Source organism: Bacillus rossius, chromosome 5 (assembly GCF_032445375.1).
Source record: "Bacillus rossius redtenbacheri isolate Brsri chromosome 5, Brsri_v3, whole genome shotgun sequence".
NCBI lineage: Eukaryota > Metazoa > Arthropoda > Insecta > Phasmatodea > Bacillidae > Bacillus > Bacillus rossius.
The window spans coordinates 66,537,581-66,563,584 of record NC_086333.1 but is presented as its reverse complement, the minus strand read 5'-3'; the positions used below and the strand labels follow the sequence as shown (position 1 = coordinate 66,563,584).

Sequence of the window (26,004 nt, the reverse complement as noted above, 5' to 3'; positions counted from 1 at the left end):
CACATACCACACCACTAAAGCGGGGGGTCCGGGGGCCTTCCCACGGAAAAATGGTGCTATTTAAGAATTTTCCATACCTACATGTAACAGATTCTGTGCTACTGTACCTTTCATGCATGAACCCACTATGTCCATAAAGTAGTCCGTATAATCACTAGACTTGTTCATTAAATATGTTGAGACGTTATATTGTAAATCAGATTAGACATTCCTGGCATGCAAGTTAAAAAACTTTTTACCGGTTACCAGTTGTAGTAGGAATTACAATGCAAGCGATTTCGGCGCCCCCACAGCTTTGCGCCCGGGGTGTATGCCCCGCTTGCCCCCCACCCCCACCCCCCCCCACCCCCGTTGCGGCCCTGGATCCAGTAGCCTGTTGTGGGAAAGATCAAGCTTGTGTTCAGAAACTAATATTTTTCTCAGTTTTTTCCCAAAAAATGTTTGAACCATAGGATAATTGTTTACTTCCAAACCTTGCTCGGAAGATTTTTTTGGTCTTAAGTTGTTTATATGATTGGGATGGATGTTCTGAGGCCTGTCTTTTGAGATTTGCTAGTCGTGCTGATTGGATAAAAATAACATACACATGCTGTTTTCTGCCCGAACTAAGCTGCAGTTAGATGAATAATTGTAAGTACATTCTTTAGAAGTCAGTAAATTGAAACCAGGGTGTCCTGAAAAACCCACAAACAGAATTCTCGTGAAATTATTTGACTTGGTACACCAGCGAAGACTTGAACCCAAATACAGTACGTCGATATGTTAGAGACTAGGGATGAGCTTAGCCTATCCTCTGATTTCTCCAGAATTACAGTAGTTGACTCGAGACATCACTGGATCCGCTCGTGATTGTCTGTGTGCGTGCATATATGTTTATAATCAGGGCTGTCAAGAGAAACTAAGGGCCCAGGGACAAATAATTTCATTGGGACCTTCCCCATGATTTAATGTACAATTTTTCAAACCCCAAATTAAAAAAAAATTATCTAAATACTTAACATTACCATGGCCATAGCTGTTACATATTGCATTACTTATAAGGTTTCCAATGGATTTTATAAGCAATAGACTTTTAATTTTTGCTCTATCAGGGTATACACATTAAAAAAATATACATCAAAACAGAACTGGGTTTCCCTGGGTGTGGGCCCTGGGGATTCCATACAAATCTTTTTCTATTTTGTATTTGGTCTAACATCTCATTGACAGCTCGGTCATTAGACGGTAACACACGAAACAGAATGGTTACTGAAAAATGTTGTCGTGCAGTCCCCAGACAGTGTCCGGCTAAGACAAAGATCCGTTATTGTTACGAACAAGTACGCAGTAATAAACATTTGAAAAATATTTTGGCGCTAGAAAATTGTATTTTAAGTGCCAAACTATTTCTCTCGAAGAACTACCTGGAAATTTCGATTATTTTATGCCTGAAACATTTTTGCAGATTGATTCTGGGAAATTGTGAAGAACTTAAATCTGTTGGTTGGCCCAGGATTGAAACCAGACCTCTCCAGAATGCTATGTGTGTTGATCTATCCACTGGAAGAAGTGAGAACATATAGACATGTTTAAGTTAATTTTTGCATGTTTGTAAGCAGCACAGTTTAAAAAAAAAAAAAAAAAAGAGCTCAGCAGATAAGTTTGAATGCATTATGACTGCCTTGAGCAAGATACAGACCTTTTTTTTACTGCTTGAAGATTACATCACCCTGTAGTTGTCAATCTTTGCTCACCTGCTTCTTTTTTTTTTTTTTGCAACATGAATGGTCCTTATATGGTTGTTCATTAAAGATTTCACTCTACCTTTACAGAACAGCCACTTAACAGTGTGATTAATGTTGTGAATATCTGCCACTGTGATTCTCACAAACACTGTTTAAGTTGAAGATGTACAAAAAAAAATCCTTTAGGGCATTGTGCAGCACCATTACCCATTAAAAGCAAATAAATTTGTTTGATGTTACATGGTAATGTAAAGAAAAGCTTGATGCTATATGACTTCTGAGATTACAGGACCCTCAAACCACCAACTTGGTGGTAATGAATTACAATATGAAGCAAAAATACTTGTTGCTGGCCCAGGGACAGATCTACCTAGGCTTTCCTTAGCCCGTGTTGGAAGTTGTGATACGTGCTGCCTCCCTTCCCCTTCCACCCCTCTCCCCAAAATCAATAAATGTACCAGGCATAATTTGTTTTCCATCCATGTACATTAAATGTCAAATTTTAAGTTAAATTTTTATCAAATCCCTTGTACTTACACCAGTTTTTAAGTGTAAGTTTTATTTTACGACTTCTATGCAAGAATGCTGCGCAGACTCGCAAGAACCAGAGTAATAAAGATCGTCATTGACATGATTATTGATAACGAGTAACATCAGAATATTAGTGGATAGTAAATCCTTTTTTTCTACTCACCTTAAATTTCAAACTTTATTGTAGTCTACAAGAAATTTTTCAGCCCATCCTGCCCGATTTCTGGGGCAGTGTGCGTGCCCCCCTCTCAATCCCTCAATCCCCTCCTTCCCCTAGATATGTCCCAGTGCTTGCTATACACCTCACCATCTTTTAAGTTCATGTCACAAAAATTACATTAACTTACTAAAACATTTAAATGTTTCTGCAACATTACAAAAATGTGTAAGAAAATTGTGTGCTGTATGGGTGAGAGTTATGTGTTAAAAGGAAGTAATGCATTCTGAGTATATAGGTAAGGACAAAGACATTTGTGAATACACGGAACCAGGAGACTCCACAGTTATCTGCATATTGAAGCCATTTTCCTCTGTGGTCATTGGCTAATGGCTATATGAAGTCTTGACTGGGTAGCACATCATTCGATACATTTTTTTAAAAATTTTATATTGATGCCAATGCATAGCTGCATAGGAATATTGAGAAGGCACAACAAATTCAGACTTTTAAACCCAGAGAGTGATACTGTATTTAACTTCATTTTACCTTTATAGCAATGAACAGCTTACATTTTGCAACATTGTCCACCAGCGTATGGCACAAACACCATTTTGGCTACGAGTAGCGAATAATAATTGTGTAAGGAAAATTTGTAAATGCGGACATGGATGATTTGCCTGTTTATTTTTAAAATGTGTTGATTACAAAATTACTTCTAGAATGGACTCTGAACATAGACTATCTAGGAAACAAATGGGTAGTGTTATTTCTTCACCCCTTATTTCAACTGACCAAGAAGTGGGTTATTCTGCCCTTCTCCATTCTCTAGCGGCTTGAACCAGGCCATGCTGTGCTACATCTGTGTCGCCTCATCAAGGTGTGTCTTTAACATCTCAAGTTCAGATATTTCATTAGTATTCTTTTGGTCATAAGCTATGAAAAAACTTAAAAACTGTACATATATTTTAGCTCTTGTATAAAAAAATATCATCAAGCGTTTAAGAAACTGAATGTTCTAAGTTTCAGTCGCGGTCAGGCTCCAAGGTCGACAGAAGCGCAGGCCAGCAAAGAAGCCATAGATTGTGTCTTAGCACTTGTAAGGTCTATTCTCGTCTCAAAGACGGGTGGCTGCGTTTTCCTGGCTTCTGTAATTGGATTCTGCTATTGTGTAAGAACACAATACAATTTTCACCTTCCTACAGAATACTTGAAGACCTGATGTAGGCACACATTACAACTTCAAGAGTTAACAAGAGTTACACAGGATACAGGGACTAGGCATTAAGTAAAAGCAGTTTATGACCGCCAATGCATGCATACTTAAACACATACACAAATCATGTTGTGCAATGAAGCAAACTACGTACACATCTACATGTTTGCAATTTTCACCCAGGAGCAAAACTGTGGAATTAAATGCTTATTTAAATATAATTTGAGTTTTATTTAATGAGTTAAATACCTTATTTTCTGACATATTCCTTACATCAACTTTAATCTAAAATTCAAAATTTGTGTCAATGATGCCCATTAATGGGTATAACGATTCATCAAGTAATTAATATTTAAATATGCATTGGTTTTGATTAATTAGTTCATGATTGCAACAATTTAAGTATTGCATGTTTTAACACTAAAACTAATGTTTTTATTTCTTGTATGTTTAACTTTTGAACCTTGAAACTTCAGCGAATGCTTTTTTTTTTAAATTCGAACTGAATATCACAATATTTACGAATATTAAATATTTATTAAAATAAAATTTTAATGTACCGTGAAACTTTTATTTTCACACTTCACATGATTACAAGAAAAATTGATACAAAATAGTAAAAGCAATCTCTTTAGGCACAGCCTACAGACAGGTAGATTTTGAAGTACCTATTTCTTTTTAAAATATTTTGGAAACTTCTATAAACTCCTCGAATATTTTAAGAACTTAATGTAGTCTACATAACATCCTATATATTCACCAATAATAATAAAAAAAGATTTATTCAAAATTTTCTCATATTCCACGCAGCAAAAATATTTTGAATGTTCTTACATTTTTAAACAATTTCATTTAACTCTATGCATCCAGCACTGAATGTCTTAAAAAACTACAGTAGTTATGCAATTATTTTTGACTTCCAAACACTATTTTTCATCCCTTGCACTAATAACCTTGTGGTCATATCAAATGTTTAAGTAAGATAATAATAAGATGGTTATAAATAAATTATGACAAATTTTATACACAGAAATTTTTATTTTTTTTTTTAAATTCCAACCCCTGTTTTTACAGTAACAGTTTGTTTCATCAAAAATTGTTTCAGTAAAGTTTTTCAAAAATGTTTAGGAGTGTTACAATAAATTATAATGGAGTTGACAAAATATCTGTTAATAAAATAAATGAGATTTTTTGTTTTACTACCCTTGTTATTTCCATCCCTTGCAGTGATGATTTGTGATAAAACACTTACTTTAGACAAAAGTTTTCAACAATTTTAACATGTTAAACAAAAATAAACAAAAATTTGATAGAGTACATAGCAGGGAAGTTTGATTTATTATCTTATTTCAATCCCAGGTTTATTCAACTCCTTGCAGTAATGGTTTGTATTATCAAAAATTGTTTCAGACAAAAGTTTTAGATAAAAATTTTTAAGATATACAAACAATGTATTTTTGTTTATAACCCCTCTTTATCCACCCTGTTGGATATATATAAAAAATTATTTCAGATAAAAATTTTGATAATATTAATAAGGTTTACAAACAATTTGAATGGATCTGATAGTGCATCTATTAAGGGAGTTATGAAATTTTTTTGTCCTCCAATCCCTGTTTATTCTACTCCTGCAGTAATGGTTGGTCATATACCTAACAAATAATTTCAAACAAAAGTTGTAGATAATAATTTAAGGTTTTACAAATAACATAACAGTTTTTGCAGTGTACATGGCCAATTGGAAAAAAATTAATATTACATTGATCTTAAATTACATTTTAAAAACACATTTTTACATTAACGAAGACTTATTTTTCAAACATACAAATATTAGAAGATTTATTTTTATTTTTGTGCGTAGTTTTGTTCTCAACATGATTATTGCTAATGAGTTTATTGTATAAGTCTATTGTGTGAGTCAAAATGTGACTATTTTAGCAAAATAAGTAATAATTTTATATTACTGAACAATACACTACTTCTGTGAGTAAAGACAAGGCACAAAAATAAAAACAATAACACAGAAATCTTGTTCTCTAAAACGAAATTTACCTAAAAATAAAACCATAAAATCATGTCCTCAAGTATACAAGAGAACACATGGAGGGTGTAAAATTTGGATACAATGATAAAAAACCAAGCTTCAGGTAGTTAACTCTAAAAATAGACAAAATATTCTTTAAATCATTAACTAAGTGCAAAAGCAGCCTAATACCCACCAAGTGCGCATAATCCATGCCCAGCAACAACATAGGTACCGTCAAGTATGACAACTCCCTTCAAACATGCATAAAATTCTTATCTTTTATGTCAGAAAATAGGCAGACTGTAGCAGCAATTTGAAATGAGAAATGGGTGGAAAAACAAGACCATATTCACAATCTCACATCATTTTATTTACATTTACACGGTACAAAATATTTACAAATCGTAAAAACATATTTTCATAATATTTACAAAAATAAAATATATAAATATATAAAATGTTCCAGTACATCATAACTTAAAATTATAAAACCCACACAACTTCTTTAGTCTTAGATCATTTCAGCAAGCATTACAGTAAAAGTTTCTTTAGAAAGTGTTTTGTGAAACTAAAAAAAAAAAAAAGAAAGATAAAACTTTCCCGCAAACAGATAAAACTTTCCAGCAAACTAGATAAGATTGAAGTATAGTAATCAAAACAAATTATGCAGAAACTGCACCACATACTCCTTTCATCATTTTATTACTTATGAAATTTGGTAACATTTTGTTTCCAAAACAAATCAAAATTATTATCAGCACTTAACACAAACTGGTGGCCAGAATATCGAAAGCACAAATAACATTTGTAATGTAAACAAAAATATGCAACCGTTAATTTAGCCTCCAATCACAAATTGAGAAAATGCAACATAAGCAGTTTCAGAAGTTTTATGGCATGCAGATAGACAACTGTTTTAAAAAAATATTGTGGGGAAACAGAATAGGATTGGGAATTATTTGAGTCCACAAATTTCAAAAATTTGTATACTGATACAGAGTAAAAACTGTGTGATTTTTATTGTATAACTAATGATTATAAATTGATAGAAGCAGATAATTTTCACAAATTGCAAAATAAAGGTAAATTCATTTAATTTTATAATAAGTGTGAAGTTTCAGAAAAAGGATAATTTGCAGCAAATAACTGCAGCAATTACTGTGTAAACATAGTGGCAGATTGATCATAATATCAATTTAACTTCATATTTTGTCAATAATATAATAGCTAAAGTCATTTCTGTTCATGTTGTTTACTTTTACTTCTTTTCCCAATATGAAAATTTTTTTTACATGTTCGACTTTTTAAAATGTTAAATAGTCTGTATTTTCAATTGTGAGCAAGATATTTTCCACTACGGTTTTGCGACGGTAGTGAAATGACTGTTAATTGCATGTTTCAAATGGTAAATTAAATGCCTGTAAATTTTTTTTCGGGAAAAATTCATTCCCGTTTTTTCCCCAAAAATCGGAATCCCGTCCAGATCTAATATTTGAACACTCGTTTCCACTGAAAAAAATCTCATTAAATATTAAACAACAAAAGTACGCAACAAAAGTTCCTTGTAAAAAAAAAATCAGTTTCAATAAATTATTACAGGTTAAATATGATACCTACAAGTAATGAAATATTCCTAAAACATAATTTGAACAAAAGTCACGCACGTGCACGACCGGACTGGTCCTCACTCGAGCTTGTCTTCTGGCTTGGGCCTGACAACCTGCACCCTGGCCAAGGCGGTCGATCTCGCGGGTAGCATCAGCTGTCCGAACAAGTCGCTGAGGTCCACCACGGAGTAGGCACTGTGCTTCAGGATGCCCTCCGCCTGCTTCCTGAGGGACAGGTACGCTTCCTCCAACTGCTGCGACATCTTCAGGTTCCCTGGGTAAGAACGTCCACAGGCCGATGAAAGCAATGCAAACAAGAAACCGAGGGAAAGAAAACAATAAGACGACACGTTCAGACCACTGCAGAAAAATGTTGAATGAATTACTGCTTAACATCTCGTCAACCAAGCTAATGAAAACAATGCAAACAAGAAAATGTGTGAAGAAACCCATTCATAACACGACAATTTAAAATGCACTAGGTGTGAAGTGCCGAAATTCGAAGATGTGTCCTCTGTGGTGTTTCGCCATCCTCCCGTGCCCCGTATAGCCACTCTTTTTTACCTCCCCTGTCTGGTTCAGCACCCATCAAGGTTCATGTTATTATGTAATTGTAAAAATTTTTTTTAGTGATTTATTTAAACCTTATTAAACATGCCATTAAACAAGTGTATTCTATGCACTTTTTCATGTTTAGGTAATTCCTTATATCTTATTAAACAGAAAGACAGTTCTAGCCATTTATGTGAAGCTTTATGATGACTAGAAATATATTGTGCGAAACCTCCAATTAACAAACTCCTTTACAACAAACACAACAAATTTTGGTCCCTTGAAATTTGTTAAATAGAGGTTTCACTGTATTTGCTCTATTTAATATTGATGATTTAGACTTGTGTGGGTCCCAAGGTCATGCTGAGATAAGTCAAGTCAGTGTCTTTAAGTTTAAGTAGTTTGCAGTCTGGCCTGCAGTGGACATGCCTGTAAAGTAACTGTGTCTTGTCTAAATTGTAGTTTCGTTTCCACCTTCCAGATTTCAGTTTCGCCCGGTGTTGTTTGTGCCCGTGTGGCCATTAACGTTGCTTCCTTCTGCCTATCTTCGGCCATTGCGAGCCCTTCAAGGCCGCCCTCACGTGTTCTGAATCGCATCTTAGCCATTCTGTATTAACTGAGTCAACTACTAATCATTAGAGGCACTGGAAAATCGTAAAAACGATATAGGCGCGAATTAAAGCGACAAAATGGTTTACCGACGAATAAACGCTATAATCCCGTTTTTAGAAGTAATTATTAAAATTTCAAGTAATATTAAAATTTCCAGTAAATTTTAGGTTTACCTAATATTTTTAAATAAAACATTTATTATTATTAACGGCCTAACCTCATACAATTAAGAACATTCTTTATTGTATGCATCTTCTTACCGTGTTTGAAGATTATCTAATAAACGGTGACGATGGCGAGCCATGTAAACAACCAACACGATCTATGAATCTTGTAAATAACACGAAACACAATTTAAATACGCATAGGCTCGCGCGGAAACTTGGTTAACGGCAAACGTAACGTACGACCCAAACAAATGTAAACGATTAAAGAGACGTTTATTTACGTACATGAATATTTTCACGGGAAAGAAAGTGAAGAAAAAATTCATAGACAAACGGTGAAAACATTGAAGCGGCCAGGTTTGCCAAGACGTGCGTGCGTGATATTAACACAAGCAATCAAACTATTTACTGTTAAATGACAACAACTGATAAAAATGCATTAATTTAAGTTTACAACACACGTAGCTTATATTTGGCAACTACAAAAAAAAACGAAAATCTACTTCAGTAAAATTCGTTAGGTAGCACTTTAACGGGGAAAAAAGATGGCAGCAATGTAGCTCTCTGTTTTTGACGCTCATTTGTTGAACGTACCTAGTGTTATTCTAATTTCCTAACATAAAAACAAACTGTAATCTGTGAAACTAAAATATTGCGCTGCAATTCACAATAAAATTAAGGTTATTACAGTTGGTTTTCTGTATCGCGATCCCATGCAATGCAGTTAGAATATATATATATATAATATTACCATTTTGGGACGGACAAAATCTGTTACCTCGCATTTACGTGCAGTGTGCAGAGCAATACAAATCGCACCATTTCTATGTTAGTGACACTAACATACTTATGTGCAAAACTTGCAACATCCGCATAAACTGGGAGAAGAATTAAAATTAAAGCTATATAAATGCTATATGGCTAAATATAAATGCTACAAACAGCCAAAATAAACGCTATTTTCCAGTGCCTCTACTAATCATAGCTTTTTAACCCCTACTATATAAGAATTTTTATAGAGTATTTTTGTAACTCTAAAGTGGGACGTAATTTTGACACTGGATGATTTGTGCCCGTATCTGTATATTCTCTATATTTTGTATATCGTAAATTTGTAGAATCCCAGCCAAATACCTTCAAATCAAAATTTAGAAATTTTTTATGATTTAAGATTTAGATTTTTACCCCAACAGTGAGAACTTAGAACACCTAACTACCCAAAACCCTAAGATGTATGTTCTTAAATTTTAGGAAGGACATTTCAGTAAATACATTGATTCCATAGAATTAGTTAGCACTGTTTATTTCACTAATTGTTTTCCCCAATCGAATCCCATCCCGATTTCAATGGGAATATTTCTTTCCCCCTTGAGATTTCCTGAATTGAAAAATCCATTACCACACAACCCTAAAAATAATGCCTTGTCCAAGTTGAGTCTTGTATGAAACTTAAGATTAGATTCCTGCTAATTGTAGATAATTCAATGCTATAACCATTAACTTTTTGATATGGTTTTGTAAATTAAACTCTTACCTAATCAGCGTTGACAATATTTACAATTACTTATTTTCCAGTTACCTAAAAATCACGCACAAGTAGCATTTTCATAATTTTTAAAAAAATACTGAGCATCACCAAAATCAAAAATTAAGAGAGAGTTCAATGAATGCTAGTTTTTAGTTGTACCGGGAAAAATTTGTCACCTTATCTCAATAGTGTTCCAGTGATTACAAGGGAGAAAAAAAAAGTAGTGTTGTCCTTACTTGAGGTGGAACTGTAGAAAACTTTTAATCTAATTAAAATCCAATTTGTTTTATTTTTTCACATATAACATTATATTTAATTTTCATCTCAGAACTAAAAAACTTTTTTTAATATTTACGTATATATATATCATACAGAATGGAACAAGAGAACACCAAGTTTACCAATGTTTTTACACACTAAAAATAATTTATCACTGCGTGCATTGTACTTACTTTTTTCTGGAATTTTGCTTGTGTCGAATATATAAACGAAGAAACTGAGCTGTGTATACAGCTGACTTTCTGTGTACTGAAAAGATAAAATCCAGAAATCATGTCATGCACACAAAAACATTTAACTAACTAAAATGTTTTATGGTCATAATTTATATTTTTTCATGCTTTTTAAGTGTTTCTGATGGTTCTCTTGCTTTATGGTGAATAAGCCACTTGAAGTTTCTTCATGTTTGTGTATTTGTGTACTTAAATTTTAATGTGCTTTCATGTACTTTTTAAAGTATTGCTTGTTTTTTTCAACTTCGTAAATGCGTGTTCACATAATTTTCTATTGTATATTTTTATGCTATTGCCATGGTTCTTTGTATGAAAAAGAGCCGATGGAGTAGTTTGCAAGACACATAAGAATTAGAGACAAGAAGTTGCAGGAGAATGAGAAAAGAACTCTGGATTTAGTCGGAGTACTGGTGCCGTGGGCCAGTATTGGCTGATCAGTATATAATATTAATTTTTCGGTAACTACAAACAGTAAACTTGAATTTTGAAGTCAGTGAAGTTGTTTTGTGTGACCAATTTGTATTTTTGACATGTATTTGTTTTCGTGGTCGGAAAATGGCAGCCATAATAACTTATGAATATTCATAAAGGAAAATTAAAAATTTGTTAAACTACAGTTTGTGTCCGAGAGACGTTTTTCCAGTAATCAATCACTAGACAGTAATATTTCTCGCACTAAAATAGCTTTTCAGCACACAATGAATTTTTTCAAGTTTTTTGTTCGTGACCCAATGTTGAGCTAGCTAGAGGTCTGGAGAATAAGAATGCCTCAAAAACTGAAAAATAAACTATTGCAGCAGTTCTGGAAACACTGCGTGCTCTGATGAAAATTTACGATGCATCCATGCCAGAAAAAATAGAAAAATCAACCTGAATGACCCTGAGAATGAATAATTAAAATACAGTAGAACCCTGTTATAATGTTTTTCAAGGGAGCACAAGAAAAAAACATTATAAGCAGGAAATCTCAATTTAGCACTTAACAATGTTCGAGCTTTGTACCAATGGACTCACCAAGCTATGTAAACAACTTTAATGTTAAAACCAAAGATAGTATACTTGATACATACATTAATTTTCTGAAACAAGCCAACAATTTTTCTACTTCGTCTTGTTCCCTGGTTAAATTTTGTTTGTCTTTAAAGATACACTGCCACTTTTTTTGTAAAATTGTCTCACGATTCATGATGACAACATTAAGAGTGAGAACGTCTACTCCTTCGCCACCTGAAAATGTTCAATTTTTGGATTCATACGTATGAATGAAAAAAAAATTATTTGTAAGCAATAGAAAACACTTTTAGTTATGCCCTCGCTCAATGGTTGGCAACTTAAATATCGGAGGACTATGTACATGCATCTGAATACCCACTGGAATGGCAAGGAAGAGAAGAGTTGATTAAGGGTGCCAACGGACACGTAACTATGAACATTGTGTACCTTCAGTATATTTGTATATTGCATAAAATTGTATTTTAACAAACTTCATGCATTGTATGGCAGAGTTTGTAAACATATACATACATAAAGGAAACTTTTTATCATAAGTGTTGGAATAATTTGGTTTTAAAACGTTTTTTCCCCATTTATTGAATGTTAGAAAGCAAACATTATAAGCAGGAAATTACACTATTTATGAACGTTATATACAGGAAATAAATACATTGTCCTTATGGGGGAAATATTGGGACTTCAAAAATATGACACTATAAGCAGGAAAACATTATATGCACGAACATTATAACAGGGTTCTACTGTATAAGATTAGACAATTACTAGTCCTGTGTGAATATTCGTTTTTGTTCGAATCAAATAAGAATACAAGTATAAAATTAATTGTGAATACAAATATTGAATTTGAATAGTAAGAATGGGAATTAGAATCCTCCTAGAGACCTTTTTTCACATAAGTAACAACTTCGAAAAATTAGAAAAATATTATTCAAGTCAAATGTTGGCTTAAATCAGCTGCAATGATTATATTATTCACGAGTTTTCATTGTTAACGGCAGCCAGGTAAATTGTATTTTAGTTCAACAATATCATAAGCACAATTTTTGCTAATTTAATCTTACATCTTAAACCATTACTCACATTTATTAATATACTTTTGATTTTGAGTCTCAATATCTGTTTTCACATAGATATATACAGCAAGTAAGCTGCTTCTGTATCAAATGGTGTTAGATCGATTGTGACTATTAATTTATATGCCGTCAAAACTATGTCCAATTCAATGGAGTGTCCATGTTTTGTGGTGTTATAGTCCATGGTTGTTGACTTTTTTTATTTTTTTTTCTACTTCTGGTGCGTGTGACGAAAAGAATACAAATAGTAATAATGTTTTTAAGTTAGAAGTGACAAATATTCCGTGTTTTGAATCTTTTAGCTAGACACCTGCGAGTACTCGAAATTCGAGTTTCGAGTCGAGTTTTTTAGTAATACTCGAACTCGAGCTCGTGGTTTTCAACAACTCGAAATTCGAGCGAGCTTTTCTTGCACTCTACCTATAGAAAAAAAAACTCTCATTATATCGGAATAAAAGTCTTACAACACTATTATCCTTTACTTTATAATGTAACATGATCGACCGTATACATGAACACATCATTTTTACGTACCCGGGATTTACGAATTTCCGTGATTAATTTTTTTTACTTCTATAATTTTCCGCATAGCATTAATGTATCACTTTCCTGCTTTATGCGGAAGTATTTCCCGCTTTATGCGGAAACATTTCCCGCATTTTACTGTAAAAAGCGTTTAAATTGTCCGGGGTCTCATCATTTACGCCATTAAATGTGTGATATAAAGTCCCGTTTAAAATTTTTATGAAAGTTCCTGCCAGTAATGGCGCACGTAAATATAAATATGAAGAAAAGACAAATGAACAACAACTTACGAAGAAATATGGATGATGTACCATAACTACAGTACAATTCCAATAGTTATCTTAAGATAATTACCATAAAAAGAACTAAAGATTCTTTGTAGATACCATAACTACTGCAGAAGCATGATAGTTACCACATTTGCACTATAGTTGCCGTAATAACCGAGATGTGTATTTACCGTGATGGTAATGTATTTATTTAGGACATATTAAAATTAAAGAACATTATTGAAAAAAAAAGGATGTTAAATCTTGATATGTACGGTTGGCACATGTTGCTAAGAAATAATGTGATCTGAAAGAATGCAGTACTACTACGAAAAGTGAAAAGGGTACTCGTGGATTTTTAGGTTATGGCAGTCTCTCTTTCGTTTTTCAGTAATATCGGCCGAAAATTAACAAGAGTATTGGAAGTTGGCAGAAATGCCGATTCAACTAAATATTGGCAAAATCGGCTTCTTCAGTACAGCTCTACATTTGATGACATGAGTAAACATATTTCAGACTACAGGACATTGAAAAAGACTTTAATTTCCATGTAGGTTTATTGTGCGTAAGTTTTTTTTGCAAGTGTAAATTGAATTAAGTAAAATGCTTCTATTTTTATTACTTTAAATTGATTAAACTTAATGACAAGTTACAGATATTTGACACTAATTTTGAGGTTAAACAATTTGGTAAATATGTAGAGTAACGGTATATGCGAAAAAAAATGCTAAAAATCTATGCTCTTTCACTTCCTCTTTTCAAATCAACCGGCGGAGATAAGAAATTCCAAATACTTTAGGAGATATAGAATTTTTTAATTTTGCAATACAACACCTGTACAACCATTAGACCGACGCCATTTTTGTTATTTTGCCGTATGTTCGTGAATGCTTAATAAATAAAATGGTCGATTAGGTCAGGTCAGTTACATTATTAATACTTTCAAACTAAGCGGACATAAAAAATAATGTGAATTAATTTCAATGGTTCTTTAGTTTTAAAGTATTTATAATGTAACTGACCTGACCTAACAAACCCGGACAAATGATGAACATTAACAACTCACGTAAAATATTTTTGTTACTTATTACTTGCGCAACAATATCCAAATAAAAAATAAGACTTTAAAATTAGAAACGTTAAAAACCCACCTAAGTTGGAGGCGGGTACATTTCCTTTGCCATTAGAAGGAAATGATGTAGTCGTTCACCTACGTCGCGATACCTCCGACGGAACATTAATAAATAAATAAATAATCACGTATTGGTTCATTTGAATACTGGCCAATCACGGAACTGTCACGTGACAAAATTGTCCAATAAGAAACATAATAGATACTCGTAAACCAGAAACAATGGTGATCGCCGCATGAATACCCAGGTATTGTGATGAAAATTAAAAAATTCGATATTCCTAAAGTATTTGGAATTTCTTATCTCCGCCGGTTGATTTGAAAAGAGGAAGTGAAAGAGCATAGAATAAAAGTATTTTCGGAATTTTAGCATTTTTTTTCCGCATATACAGCGACTCTACATATTTACCAACAATTTTACTAAAGCATTCCAGCCACACAGGTTGCCAGCGAGAAATGCTTCTCATCTGCTGTAAACACCATCTCCAATAGTAGAGCTAATTTAACTCCTGAACGTGCAGAACAAATTATTTTTCTGCATGATAGATTGAAGAACAGAATTTAATACTCTATGACAATCTCTCTCAGAATTTTTGTGCTGAAAAGTGGAAATGTTGAAACAATGTGAATGTACTTTTCAAACAACATGATTTTTGGTGCTCAGTTAGTTGAAGCTTAGTAAGGACTCCAGAAAAATTGACAAGGATGAAATTATTCCAAAGATATGTTACATTTACACAAACATATACGTACTTGTAAACTGTGGTTATGTTAGTTGGATGATATCAGTTGCTAATGAACCAATGGAAACAGGTTAGATTCAATGGAAAACATGTTTTTTTTCCTAGCAGTGCAAATTATAAAAGCACTCTGTAAATAGTTACCCAAAATTAATAAGCCCACTTCATTTTAATACTTTATTCAAACATTATACCTACTAAGTTTAAGGTAAAAATAATTTCCCAAAAGTGTAACTGTATCACAAAAGCTCAAGCTTCGAGAACTTTCAAGTAAGCTCGCTCGAGCTTGGCTCAAAGTAAAATTCTTAGGCTTGCAGACCTCTAATGTAGGTCTATCTATTTAGTAGGCTAACAATGATAATGGTTTCTTTTTTTATTTCCATATTTTTCTCAAAAGTTCTCACATTTTATTACTCCATCACAGTAAATTTATGTGCAATAAACTTTAAAAAAAAACTCGAACTCGACTCGATACTCGCGAGTATTTTAGCAAACTCGCTCGAGCTCGACTCGAAGTGAAAATCTTCTGCTCGCAGAAGCCTATCTTTTACGTAATTTATTCAGCTACTAAAAATATTTTAAAAAAAACACACACTCATAACACCTTTTAAATACTTTTTGTACGGTTAAAACATTGTTTATTTTTCATGTTTTTGATTATAAAGTCCTATTAAAAATCAAAAAAGGGTATTTATGTAGCACAAATGACTTCATCACACAAGTGATCGTCGATACCTATATAACAAACTCATTAGGTATATGCTATGTCAAGTGTTTGAAAGCAAATGAATATTTGTTATTTCGGTTAGTATTCGAGTTTTAATTGAATATGAATTAGTTATCATTCACATTCGTATCCAAATATCTGAATATTCCCACAGGCCTAGTAATTACAATGCAGATGGCTCGATAATACGAGTTATGAAGTAGATTTTTGAAACTATTTTAGCTCTAGCAAAGATAACTTTGCAAATTGAGATCAACTAGATAGAACACAGATGAACCAGATGAACTAACAAATGTAAATATCAGGCATTAAATAACATATGCCTTGTTTTGACCTCAAAAAATTAAAGTGAGATGATGTCAGAAAAAAGAACCGAATAATAAAGTTTTTTTCTGAAATATCTACAAAAAAAATTTTTAACATTGATTATTTTGGCTTGTGAGGTAGAATGATGTCTGCACATTGTGATCTGTTAGAAGCATAGTTCTTATTCATTTCTCTCTTGAAAAACCATTAAATGGTGCTACAGCACATTGTAAAATTAAAGGATATGAAATACATAAAACACGTTTCCTTAAGCAGGAAAACATTTGACTCTAGCACGGTTGTTAGGTAATTTAATAATTGTGACATTCTCCCTGTACACCATGAGGATAAAACTATTGGAACTGCCATGATCAAACAAACATTTTGTGTGAAGTAAGTTAGCACGTACCTCTTTGAACATGACACCCTTCTTGCACAAGCTGCAGATGGGGTAGTTCCTGGAGAAGCGGACGGGAAGGCGACGCGTCCTGTTTGTGCACGCAGGGTCCTCGCAGATCAGCCAGTTCTGCAAACACGCAGCTCGAACAAGTGAAGGGCAAACTAACCGCTGCGGCATCACAGACCACAACAGGACCTCACGGGAAAACAACAAACAAGTAGACAGACAAGATTACTTTTAACCAATTACAATCAAAATTACATCTACATACCGTAATCACTCGCGTAATGTCCGCAGTAATTTGACTACATTTTTGGCCAAAACAATGGGGTGCGGACATTATGTGAGGAAAAATACAAAATTTTGTGTCTTAATTATTACTAAAAAGGCACAAAACGTATCTAAAATCAATTTGGATTTCACTAGCTAGGTATTTTAAAAGAATATTGCTGCGGGATCGCTTGCAAACAACCCGGCTTAGACCATGTTTATTTTGCTGTAATTGCCACCGGTAACTGTCTCGCACCTGCCGGAACATTAAAAAAAATTACGTGCTACACTGAAATAAGTGTGGTTACATATGCCTTATTAATGTGATTAATATGTGATGGATTAAAACGGCTATTAACGGCACGGCTGCAATATTTTAGCCGTACCATATCCTTACGTGCGGCGCGTAGGGAACCAGCGAGCTGGCAACAGCGCAGTGTCTTACCAGTTCCACATCTGCTGCGCACTGTACTCCCCCCCTCCAGGCAAACTGATGGCCTTCGTGACGCAGAGAAGGAGGAAGGGGAAGGAAACATTTAGAGCGTGAGAATGACCAAGGGAGGGATTCCAACCAAATGTAAACAAAGAGGGGTTCTGTTCTGTCCTGACACGTAAAACAGGGTACACACTAATTAAAGTTGACGTATCTTTTACGCTGCGCTGCGTGTCTTACCTCAACAGAAAACGAGACTGATCCACGCCGTGTTGCATTTGTTGACTGCAACTGTTCTTTTATTTCCCGCCACTGACAAACACTTTTTTCGTGCACTTCAAACTCCCTTTCAGCAGCCCTGTTCCCATGCTCTTCAGCATAACGAACAACTCTTAATTTAAACCGCGCAGTGAAGGATTTATATTTACCCATTCTGTACTCTACACTACAAAACTCGACGTGAAACTCATGCCTTGAACTTGCGTGTGTGTTGGTCAGCTGTGTTTACTGTTACCGTGCTTTGTTCAGTTCAACGAATTTCCCCACCCTTTCAGGACAGGAGAGAAAGGACAGCTCAAGGTCACGGCTTTGTTTACAGAGCCGTCAACTTTCCATTCATACTGCGTCCTTTAGGGGTGGCCAAAGTTGTGTTGCTCGCCATAGACAACTGGTGCGGACATTATGCGAACTTTAATTTTTTCTTTTAAGTATATATAAATAAAGGGTGCGGACATTATGTGAGGGCGGACATTATGCGAGTGAATACGGTATCTTGTTCAACAGAGGCATCATAAATACATAGGGACACCTGTATTTCGCGATTTGATTTCATGTCAAGGTATTTCACAAAACAATGTAGCTTTTACTAAGAGTCGTGGCAAATTGTGAGAGTGCAGCAGTACGGTGACCACATTCTCATTGGCCCCGTCAAGAGCGGGACGACACCTCCCACCGACCTCGGCCGATAAACCACAGGAGAAAAGCTACAGCATTTCTTGAAATACCTTGACACGAAATGTATTCACGAAATACAGGTGTCACTATAAATACACAATATTACAAACAACTCAATGTCAAGTTTTCATGAAAACAGTGCCATTTTGACTGTGATATAAGTAGGGACTGGCAAAATTTGCAGTTTCGGTGACCTTTTGGATAAACTACACTATTCTGTTTACTCCGGCAGATAATACAAATTCACTGGCTGAGGGTTTCTTATTGGCTCAGAGTCATCCAGATTAACAGCGAGCCAATAGCAAAAGCAACTTAAAGGTCTGGCCTATAACGAAATTAATCCTTGAATTTTTCCGGTCACCAGATATACGAGCTGCACTTTTAAAAATAAATTATTGGTTATAAGAATGTCTAAGACAAAATTACTAAGAATATTAAATCAGCAAAGCAATTTTTTTGTATTTTTAGTGCACATTTGAATTTATTGTGTTATAATAAAGTAACATGAACATGAAACGTGTTATCAACCAAAATCATTAACTTTGAAAATTTACTTGGATCTTACATTCTGTTATAAACTACCATATTTACCAGTGTATGGGTCACACATTTTATGTCTATTATTGTTAAAAAAAACATGAAGTGCAATTCTTATGAACGTTTTTTACTTAGGGTGAATTTTTTTTTTGAAAATTGCATTGTGTTGGTTTTTAATAAATATGTAAGGAGTAGTATAAATTTTTAAATTAAAATATCTCAACAGTGTGTGTAAAACACCATGAACTGCGCCATTACGATACGTCTGCCACCTGCCGGCCGGACAGCTTGATTGGTGCCAGTAAGTGACATGGCCGGCTACTGCTGTACGTGGGAAAGATCTAAAAATAAACCAGCAAGAGAATGTGTGTGATTTCTGTATGTGTGTGGCCATGAAGCAGTGATAACGGTTCTCCCTCTCTCTCATCATTGTAAATGTCTGTGAAATGGCACCATACACAATCTTCACGTGTCTATTTCTACAGGCTTTTATGACATTACTTTGCCTGAACATTACTGTTTCTACGTGGGATTTATTACCATGCGGTTTCAATTGTAATATGCTTAAACCAGCAACAATTTAAGTGAAGAGCTTCTTCAGCTATATGGTTCAATGGAATTTTTGTTCTCGACTTGTGTAAATGTACGTGTTTTGTTTACTTTTCACAGATTATTGTTACATTTATAAATAACCTCTATTTAAGTAGATATAGTAATTAGCATACCTAATTAGTTAATTCTTTTTTTATTAATATGTACTATTTGTAAACAAATTTGTTGTAAGAAAAATTTAAATAGTTATATTACATGAAAATATATAGTTGTAAAATTCTTTTGTAAATCTAAATACTGTTGGTAGGGACTGTACAGTATTATGCAGTTAGCACTATGATAGTGATTCAAAAACCATTATAAGATACTACAGTGTGTACTTTTAGGCCACTAATTCCTTTTAGTTTAAAGTATTCTGCTATAAGAAAAAAAAAATCTTTGGAATGTTCAGTTTTTTAACTTTCCCAAAGACAAAAGAAATTTAATCTTTGATTCAACTTCAACTTTCCAAAGCTTTGCACTCAAGTATTTGGTTACTTCTCACAGTTATGTATGCTATCCACCAAATAAAATCTCCAAAATACCAACTTTGGCATTTGTGAACATAGTGTTCAGTTTATTGAATTATGGTTATGGTTTGTGTAAATAAAATTTTCCAGAGCAGTGTAATACTTTGTATTGCTGTTACTAGTAATAGGCAGTTGTGCTATGCAAATTACCTATATATATTGGTATTATTTATGAGAAAAAAAATTTGTTAAAAATTTCTGAAAATATGAAAATCTCCTGGGAAACAATAACACCACTTTCAGCTAAAAAAAAATAACACCACTTTCAGCTAAATAAAAATACAGAGTATGACAGAAAGCAAACAAAAAAGAACCAAGGGTCAACTTCAATGCCAATAAGCTCAGACATTGAACACAAAGATTTTACTATTATCTATGGAATTCTACTGAACACAGATATATGGTGTGACCCATATTCAAGGGTGACCCTTATGGTGAAAATGTGAGATATTTTTTTATGCCCAGAATTATAGGTGTGATCCATACCTATAATCCTTCTGCTGTTGGTAAATACCACAAATACTAAAAAATGGCATTCATTGAATTTTGAATTGAATTACAAAAATTTAGGAAATTAGTAAAAAGTTTTTTTTTCATGCACGGAAAAAAAAAACATTAAAAAAACAGTTAAATTCTCATTAAAAAAATTACTTTAATAGGAAAATTAAACTAAACCAGAAAGCATTGAGAGAATTCTTGTACAAGAAAATGTGCGAGAAGCTGCGATCGTGCTCACCTGGTAGTACTTGTGTACGTACGCCCTGATGGTCAGCATCAGCTTGTTCTGGATGCTGGGCAGGTACTGGACCGGGCTGACGGAGCACTGGGTGTTGGTGCACCTCTCCAGCGACGGCATCTCCACGCCATCCTGCACAAAATACGGAACAAGACACAAATCAAGAACAATTCCAGAGCACCGAATCACTAAGAGCCCTGTCTACCCAGACGCACATACGGTGTGTAGAGCTTCAGAAGAAACCACAAGATTTGAAAACTTCTAAGCTATCCGAGTAGTGTTACCCTAAGGCGAATGAATAAATATTCACCATTTTAATTTTTGATATCTGACCCACTAATGTGAAATTTTTTATTTATTATCGCTATTTCTATCCATTCATGTTTACATATAATTGCATACCCCTAGTAGTGTTTTTATTATTTAGTATCTGTCTATAGTACTTACAGACTTTCTGATGACACCTTGAATAGTTATCTCTTCTTTACAATTTTCATTCATGCACATAAACTTGAACCTGCATAAAAAAAGAGACAGAAATACTACTATTAAAATACAAGGTCTACAGAATAAACAGTATGCAATTATCAACTTTCCGATATATTAATTAGAGGAATCAGTTACAGAATCATTACAATTATTAACACAAACATGATAACACAACCTAATGCAAGAATATCACTCATACTTTTATTGTAGCTGTTTTTCATGAGTGGATGATTAATACCATTTACTATTTCGACATTAAAGGAGTCTTATAAAGAGACTTGAAAACGCAATGACAAAGAATGAACCAACAATTACATAACACACATATACTAACCTATCACAGTGCTTGTAGCGTTCATCCTCAGATAAACATGTTTTTTCACCAAGTGTTACATCCTGATCATCATTCTGGTAATTTTGTTGCGAACGACGGTAAGCAGCAGGATCAAGCCCTGTGAAATACAAACATAACAAATAAATACTGTACACTTTACTTTCTAAACTTAATTAATATACTGCATGTCATTTTTCATTAAAGTATATTTATTTTGAAAAGATTGAAACCAAACAGACTTTCAAAGGTTGCCAAATGTAATCAAGATGTGATAAACAGTCACTCATTAGCTATTACTAGGGACAAAATTAAGTGGCGAACTGCGATAAAGCCGAACTAAGACCGAAAAACATGTCTGGACACCAATAACACCTAAATGAAAATTAATACACCACAAGCAACAAACTGCAACAAAAATCATGAAATTAATCATCATATTTAATCACAACTCAACTCAAATTACAAAAACGTAATCTTTTAATACAATAAATTCAATGAATGTATATTATTTAGCATGGAGTTTGTAACAAAATGTATGTATGAAATAGACTGAAAAAAATTTACTCTTTTTGATATTGCAACTGTTATTATTTACCTGCAGAGTGGTTGCCCCTTAATTTTTGGCAAAAAAATTAAACATTTTCACAGTAAAAATACCCTCAAATATGAGTCATGCCATATAACTGTCACCAGTAGAATACAAGTGACTTCACTTATAAAAAACTTTCCAGAATGTTCAGACTGGTTCCCTATCTGAACTTTGTCAGTATTGCTGTCAAATGTGCTCAAGTTAAAATAAATCCTGGGTGGTTATACCTGACCCATTTATGTATTTAAACTTCTAATTGTACAACAAAGACTTTAATTTCAATTTTCATCGTTGCATGAGGTGATATGCGGGAGCTCTACTAAACTTTTAATAAAATTTAATCTTCACGATATCAAATTAAAAGTACTTCAAATTGAATTGAATATAAATTTTAAATATTTGTTTTGATATTTGAAATTTACACTATTGGCACAGGCCTAGAAACAAGTGAATAACTCTGCAGAACTTGCCGAGACACTCCGCTATCCGGGCGGAGTCCAAGCCATCTATCGGCTCGCACAGCCGCGACACGACAGGGTGGATCTGCTGGGCCAGGTAGTACTGGAAGTCCACCTTCAAGTTCTCGCTTGCCTTCAGCTCGTCCACGTGGTACGCCCTCTGCATTGCCGGCAGGTTGCCGCCGTCCTGCCGACACGTCCCACCTGCCTCTCAGCCCACCGGTACAGTCTTCCTCGTGAGGACCCCACCCAGCCCAGCTTTCCTCGAAAAAAAGTTATAAGTGACGAGGTCAAATATAAATTTCTTGAATCCCTATTGAACTGTAAAGAGTAAGAGTTCAGCCTGGATTCCAATTTTAGGTTTCAAAAGGCCAAAAATAAAATATTGTACACAAATTGAAAAATATTATAATCATGAACTAAGTTTCCCAAATTAAATAACATTCCTATTTTATTTAGAAAATAACTTTCCAAAGTACAGGTACATATTTACCCGTAGAAGGGTCGCCTCTTCGTATGGGTTGCAACCTTAATTTAAGGGGCAAAAAAATTTAACATTTTCACAATTGGAGTCTGTGTATATGTCGCAGCACCATACCGTATTTAATCGCATAACGTCCGCCATCGCATAATGTCAGCACATTTATTTTTAAATATGTACTTGAAATGGAATTTTTTAAAATCTGCATAAAGTCCGCACCAGACAAAGCAACCTTGACAGAATCGCGTGTTGCAGCAATCGGCGAGTTACCCATATCGATAAGTCAGCTACAGATGTGCACTCTATTCGGCCATCAACCTAACCAAAAATGATGCCAACTGGCGAGCAATCGATGTGAATAATCGACTTCGTGCGCGCACTCTGTACAGGCATCAACCAAACTACCATGATGGCAACCAGCACTTAATATATATGTCAATTTTTATACGCGAGTGGCGTGAAATGTGAAACGACTAAACGAGTCCTAAAGAGAATATACATGTCAACCAATTACGTATTTTTAAATTAAAAAATATAACGATGATTTCCCAATAAATAATGCATTTAAACTTAAAAAAATATTGTTTCATACGGGATACTAATTTACAAGGATCGTCTTACACGGAAAATAATAACTCACATCATATGGAGAAAATGGCGGGACCGAAGCATTTGATCGTATGAAACGGGAAATTGTATTGTGCGGTATCGTTTTAAACGAGTTTCACTGTACATTGTGACTTTGATTTCTACGCCGTTGCAATTATCGCATTCACTTCTTTTAGTGGCCATTGCAAAGGAGTGGCCATGTTTGTATTGTATTTATGGTTGTTCGACTTTGTTATTAATTTTCCCCACAAATTATGTGCATGACGAAACAAATACCAAATCATAGTTTGGTTTCAAGTTTGAGCCAAAACCAATAATTACAATACACATTAGACTTAGATAACATGTTACCTTAAATAATCTTTGTATTTGTATAAGAATTGGAATCAATTGGAATAGATAATCAAAACAGTAATTTGAGTCGGAATTTTTAAAATTTTGTATACGACCCAACACAAAAATTAAACTTCGCAAAGTTCATATTACTTTGGAACATCTCAATCCCAAAATAAACTCATTTGAGCTTTAAAAAAAAAAATTTACATTTTGTCTTTAGTTCAAGTGTATATTATTCACACACATCAATTGCACACCCTGACCTACCTCACATATTATGTACTCCACGGTGTCCCCTTGACGTATTTTCTTCCCACCCTTCGAGTTGATCCTTAGCGCCACCTGGACGTGCGGCATCGACTTCTTGTCCGCGTAATCCTCCGCGTTCTTCGTCAGCTGCTTGGTGATTGTGAGGAGAGGCAAAGGGACCAGGCCGTTCTCAAGGTCATCCCGAAGCTTCATCAGGTGGGCCTGAATGTTCTCGAAACGCTCGTCCGGTCCCAGGTCGGACAGGAGTTGCTTGAGCACATACCTGGAGCAAGTGAAGAATCATTTTGAATAATCGAGTGTATACCACCAGTTGCGCAGTTTTGCAGATGCATGAAAGTTACGTATGTGATGAGAGGATTATTATTTTTCAGTTTGGCTACTACTTAGCAAAATCAAATTCCTGATATAATAAAACTAAAACTTAATTCATTAACCATTACATAAAAATAAATTATACTACTGCATATTTATAATGAATTTACGATAAAGTATTTTTCCATAACATAGTTTGGTATCAAATACACAGAGTCTCAAAAATAAAAATATCACTTATAACTGACATATGTTGATACATTTTGTAGGCAGAGCGTGTAATTATTTCACTAAGCCATTTCCATTTCGCAAAACAAAACTAATATTCCCCAATTGCCAAAGCATGATTGGATATGAAGTATAAATCCTATTTTACACACTAATATTTGAAAATCCCCCCCCAAATATACGGGTTATACAGTTATACTAATTAACTTCAGTTTATACTTTCCTGGTTTCTTAAAAAGTGTATAATAAAAAAATTTCACTGTGCCTTAATGTGGCAAAGTAAAAAGGAAATCCTGGTGAATCAACTGCAAGACTTTTCTTACAACTTTTTATAACACAGGGTTAATTATTAAACATAATAAACAATATAATACTTATGTTGGAAAGCTATTTCTTTTTCTGAGAATTTTCTAGGATTTAAGTGGACAGTTTTAAAATAAACATATTTAATGTGCAACTATAAATTGAAGAGAGGTGTCAAAAACCAAATGCAAGCTAGCTAAGGGCTGGTAAAAGTTGAAGTTTCATTGCTTCCAGCACTGTCACTGCATATTTCAGGACTTTTTCGTAACATTCACTAAATTTTCATGATGTTTTGTGACAGGTTGACACCCTGCTAAACTATCTGCAGAAACAAGACACAGGCATGGAGCGTACTTTCCCGCTTCCGCGGACAGCTGAGACCAGTCCCGGCGCACAATGTCCAGCCCCTTCACTTCCTGCTGGGTGACAAACTGCCCGCTCGGCAGCCGCGTCACGGTGACCGCTGCGTACTTCTTTTTCTTCAGCAGCAGCATGTACTTGAACACACCGTCAATGTCCAGCTCCACTTGGCGGTACATCCTGTTCACTTCCGTCTTGATCTGCAAGTGCCAATCACATCCCCACCATTTACCCAACCGTCCCCAACTATCCGTATCCCTGCTATCTTACATTCGTCTTTTTTTCCTTTTTATTGAAGCTTGACTCTGAATTTAAAAAACACAATATTTACCCAAATAAACAGCACACATTAAAAATATTGTTACC

General features: G+C 34.3%; 1 protein-coding gene across 2 annotated transcripts in view; it reads right to left on the bottom strand.

The window, feature by feature from the left end:
• Positions 1 to 4,646: 4,646 nt before the first annotated feature.
• LOC134531923 (DNA polymerase alpha catalytic subunit) overlaps positions 4,647 to 26,004 on the bottom strand; it is a 71,763-nt gene continuing 50,405 nt past the window's right edge. For both annotated transcript variants that reach the window (XM_063367965.1, XM_063367966.1), the window contains exons 21-29: positions 25,633 to 25,838; positions 24,433 to 24,697; positions 22,752 to 22,926; positions 21,693 to 21,810; positions 21,317 to 21,386; positions 20,870 to 21,001; positions 16,828 to 16,944; positions 10,573 to 10,648; positions 4,647 to 7,535 (exon numbers count right to left, since the gene is read on the bottom strand). In XM_063367965.1, the coding sequence (XP_063224035.1) occupies positions 7,339 to 7,535; positions 10,573 to 10,648; positions 16,828 to 16,944; positions 20,870 to 21,001; positions 21,317 to 21,386; positions 21,693 to 21,810; positions 22,752 to 22,926; positions 24,433 to 24,697; positions 25,633 to 25,838 (1,356 nt within the window). In that variant the 3' untranslated portion in view covers positions 4,647 to 7,338. The remainder of the gene's footprint in view (positions 7,536 to 10,572; positions 10,649 to 16,827; positions 16,945 to 20,869; positions 21,002 to 21,316; positions 21,387 to 21,692; positions 21,811 to 22,751; positions 22,927 to 24,432; positions 24,698 to 25,632; positions 25,839 to 26,004) is intronic.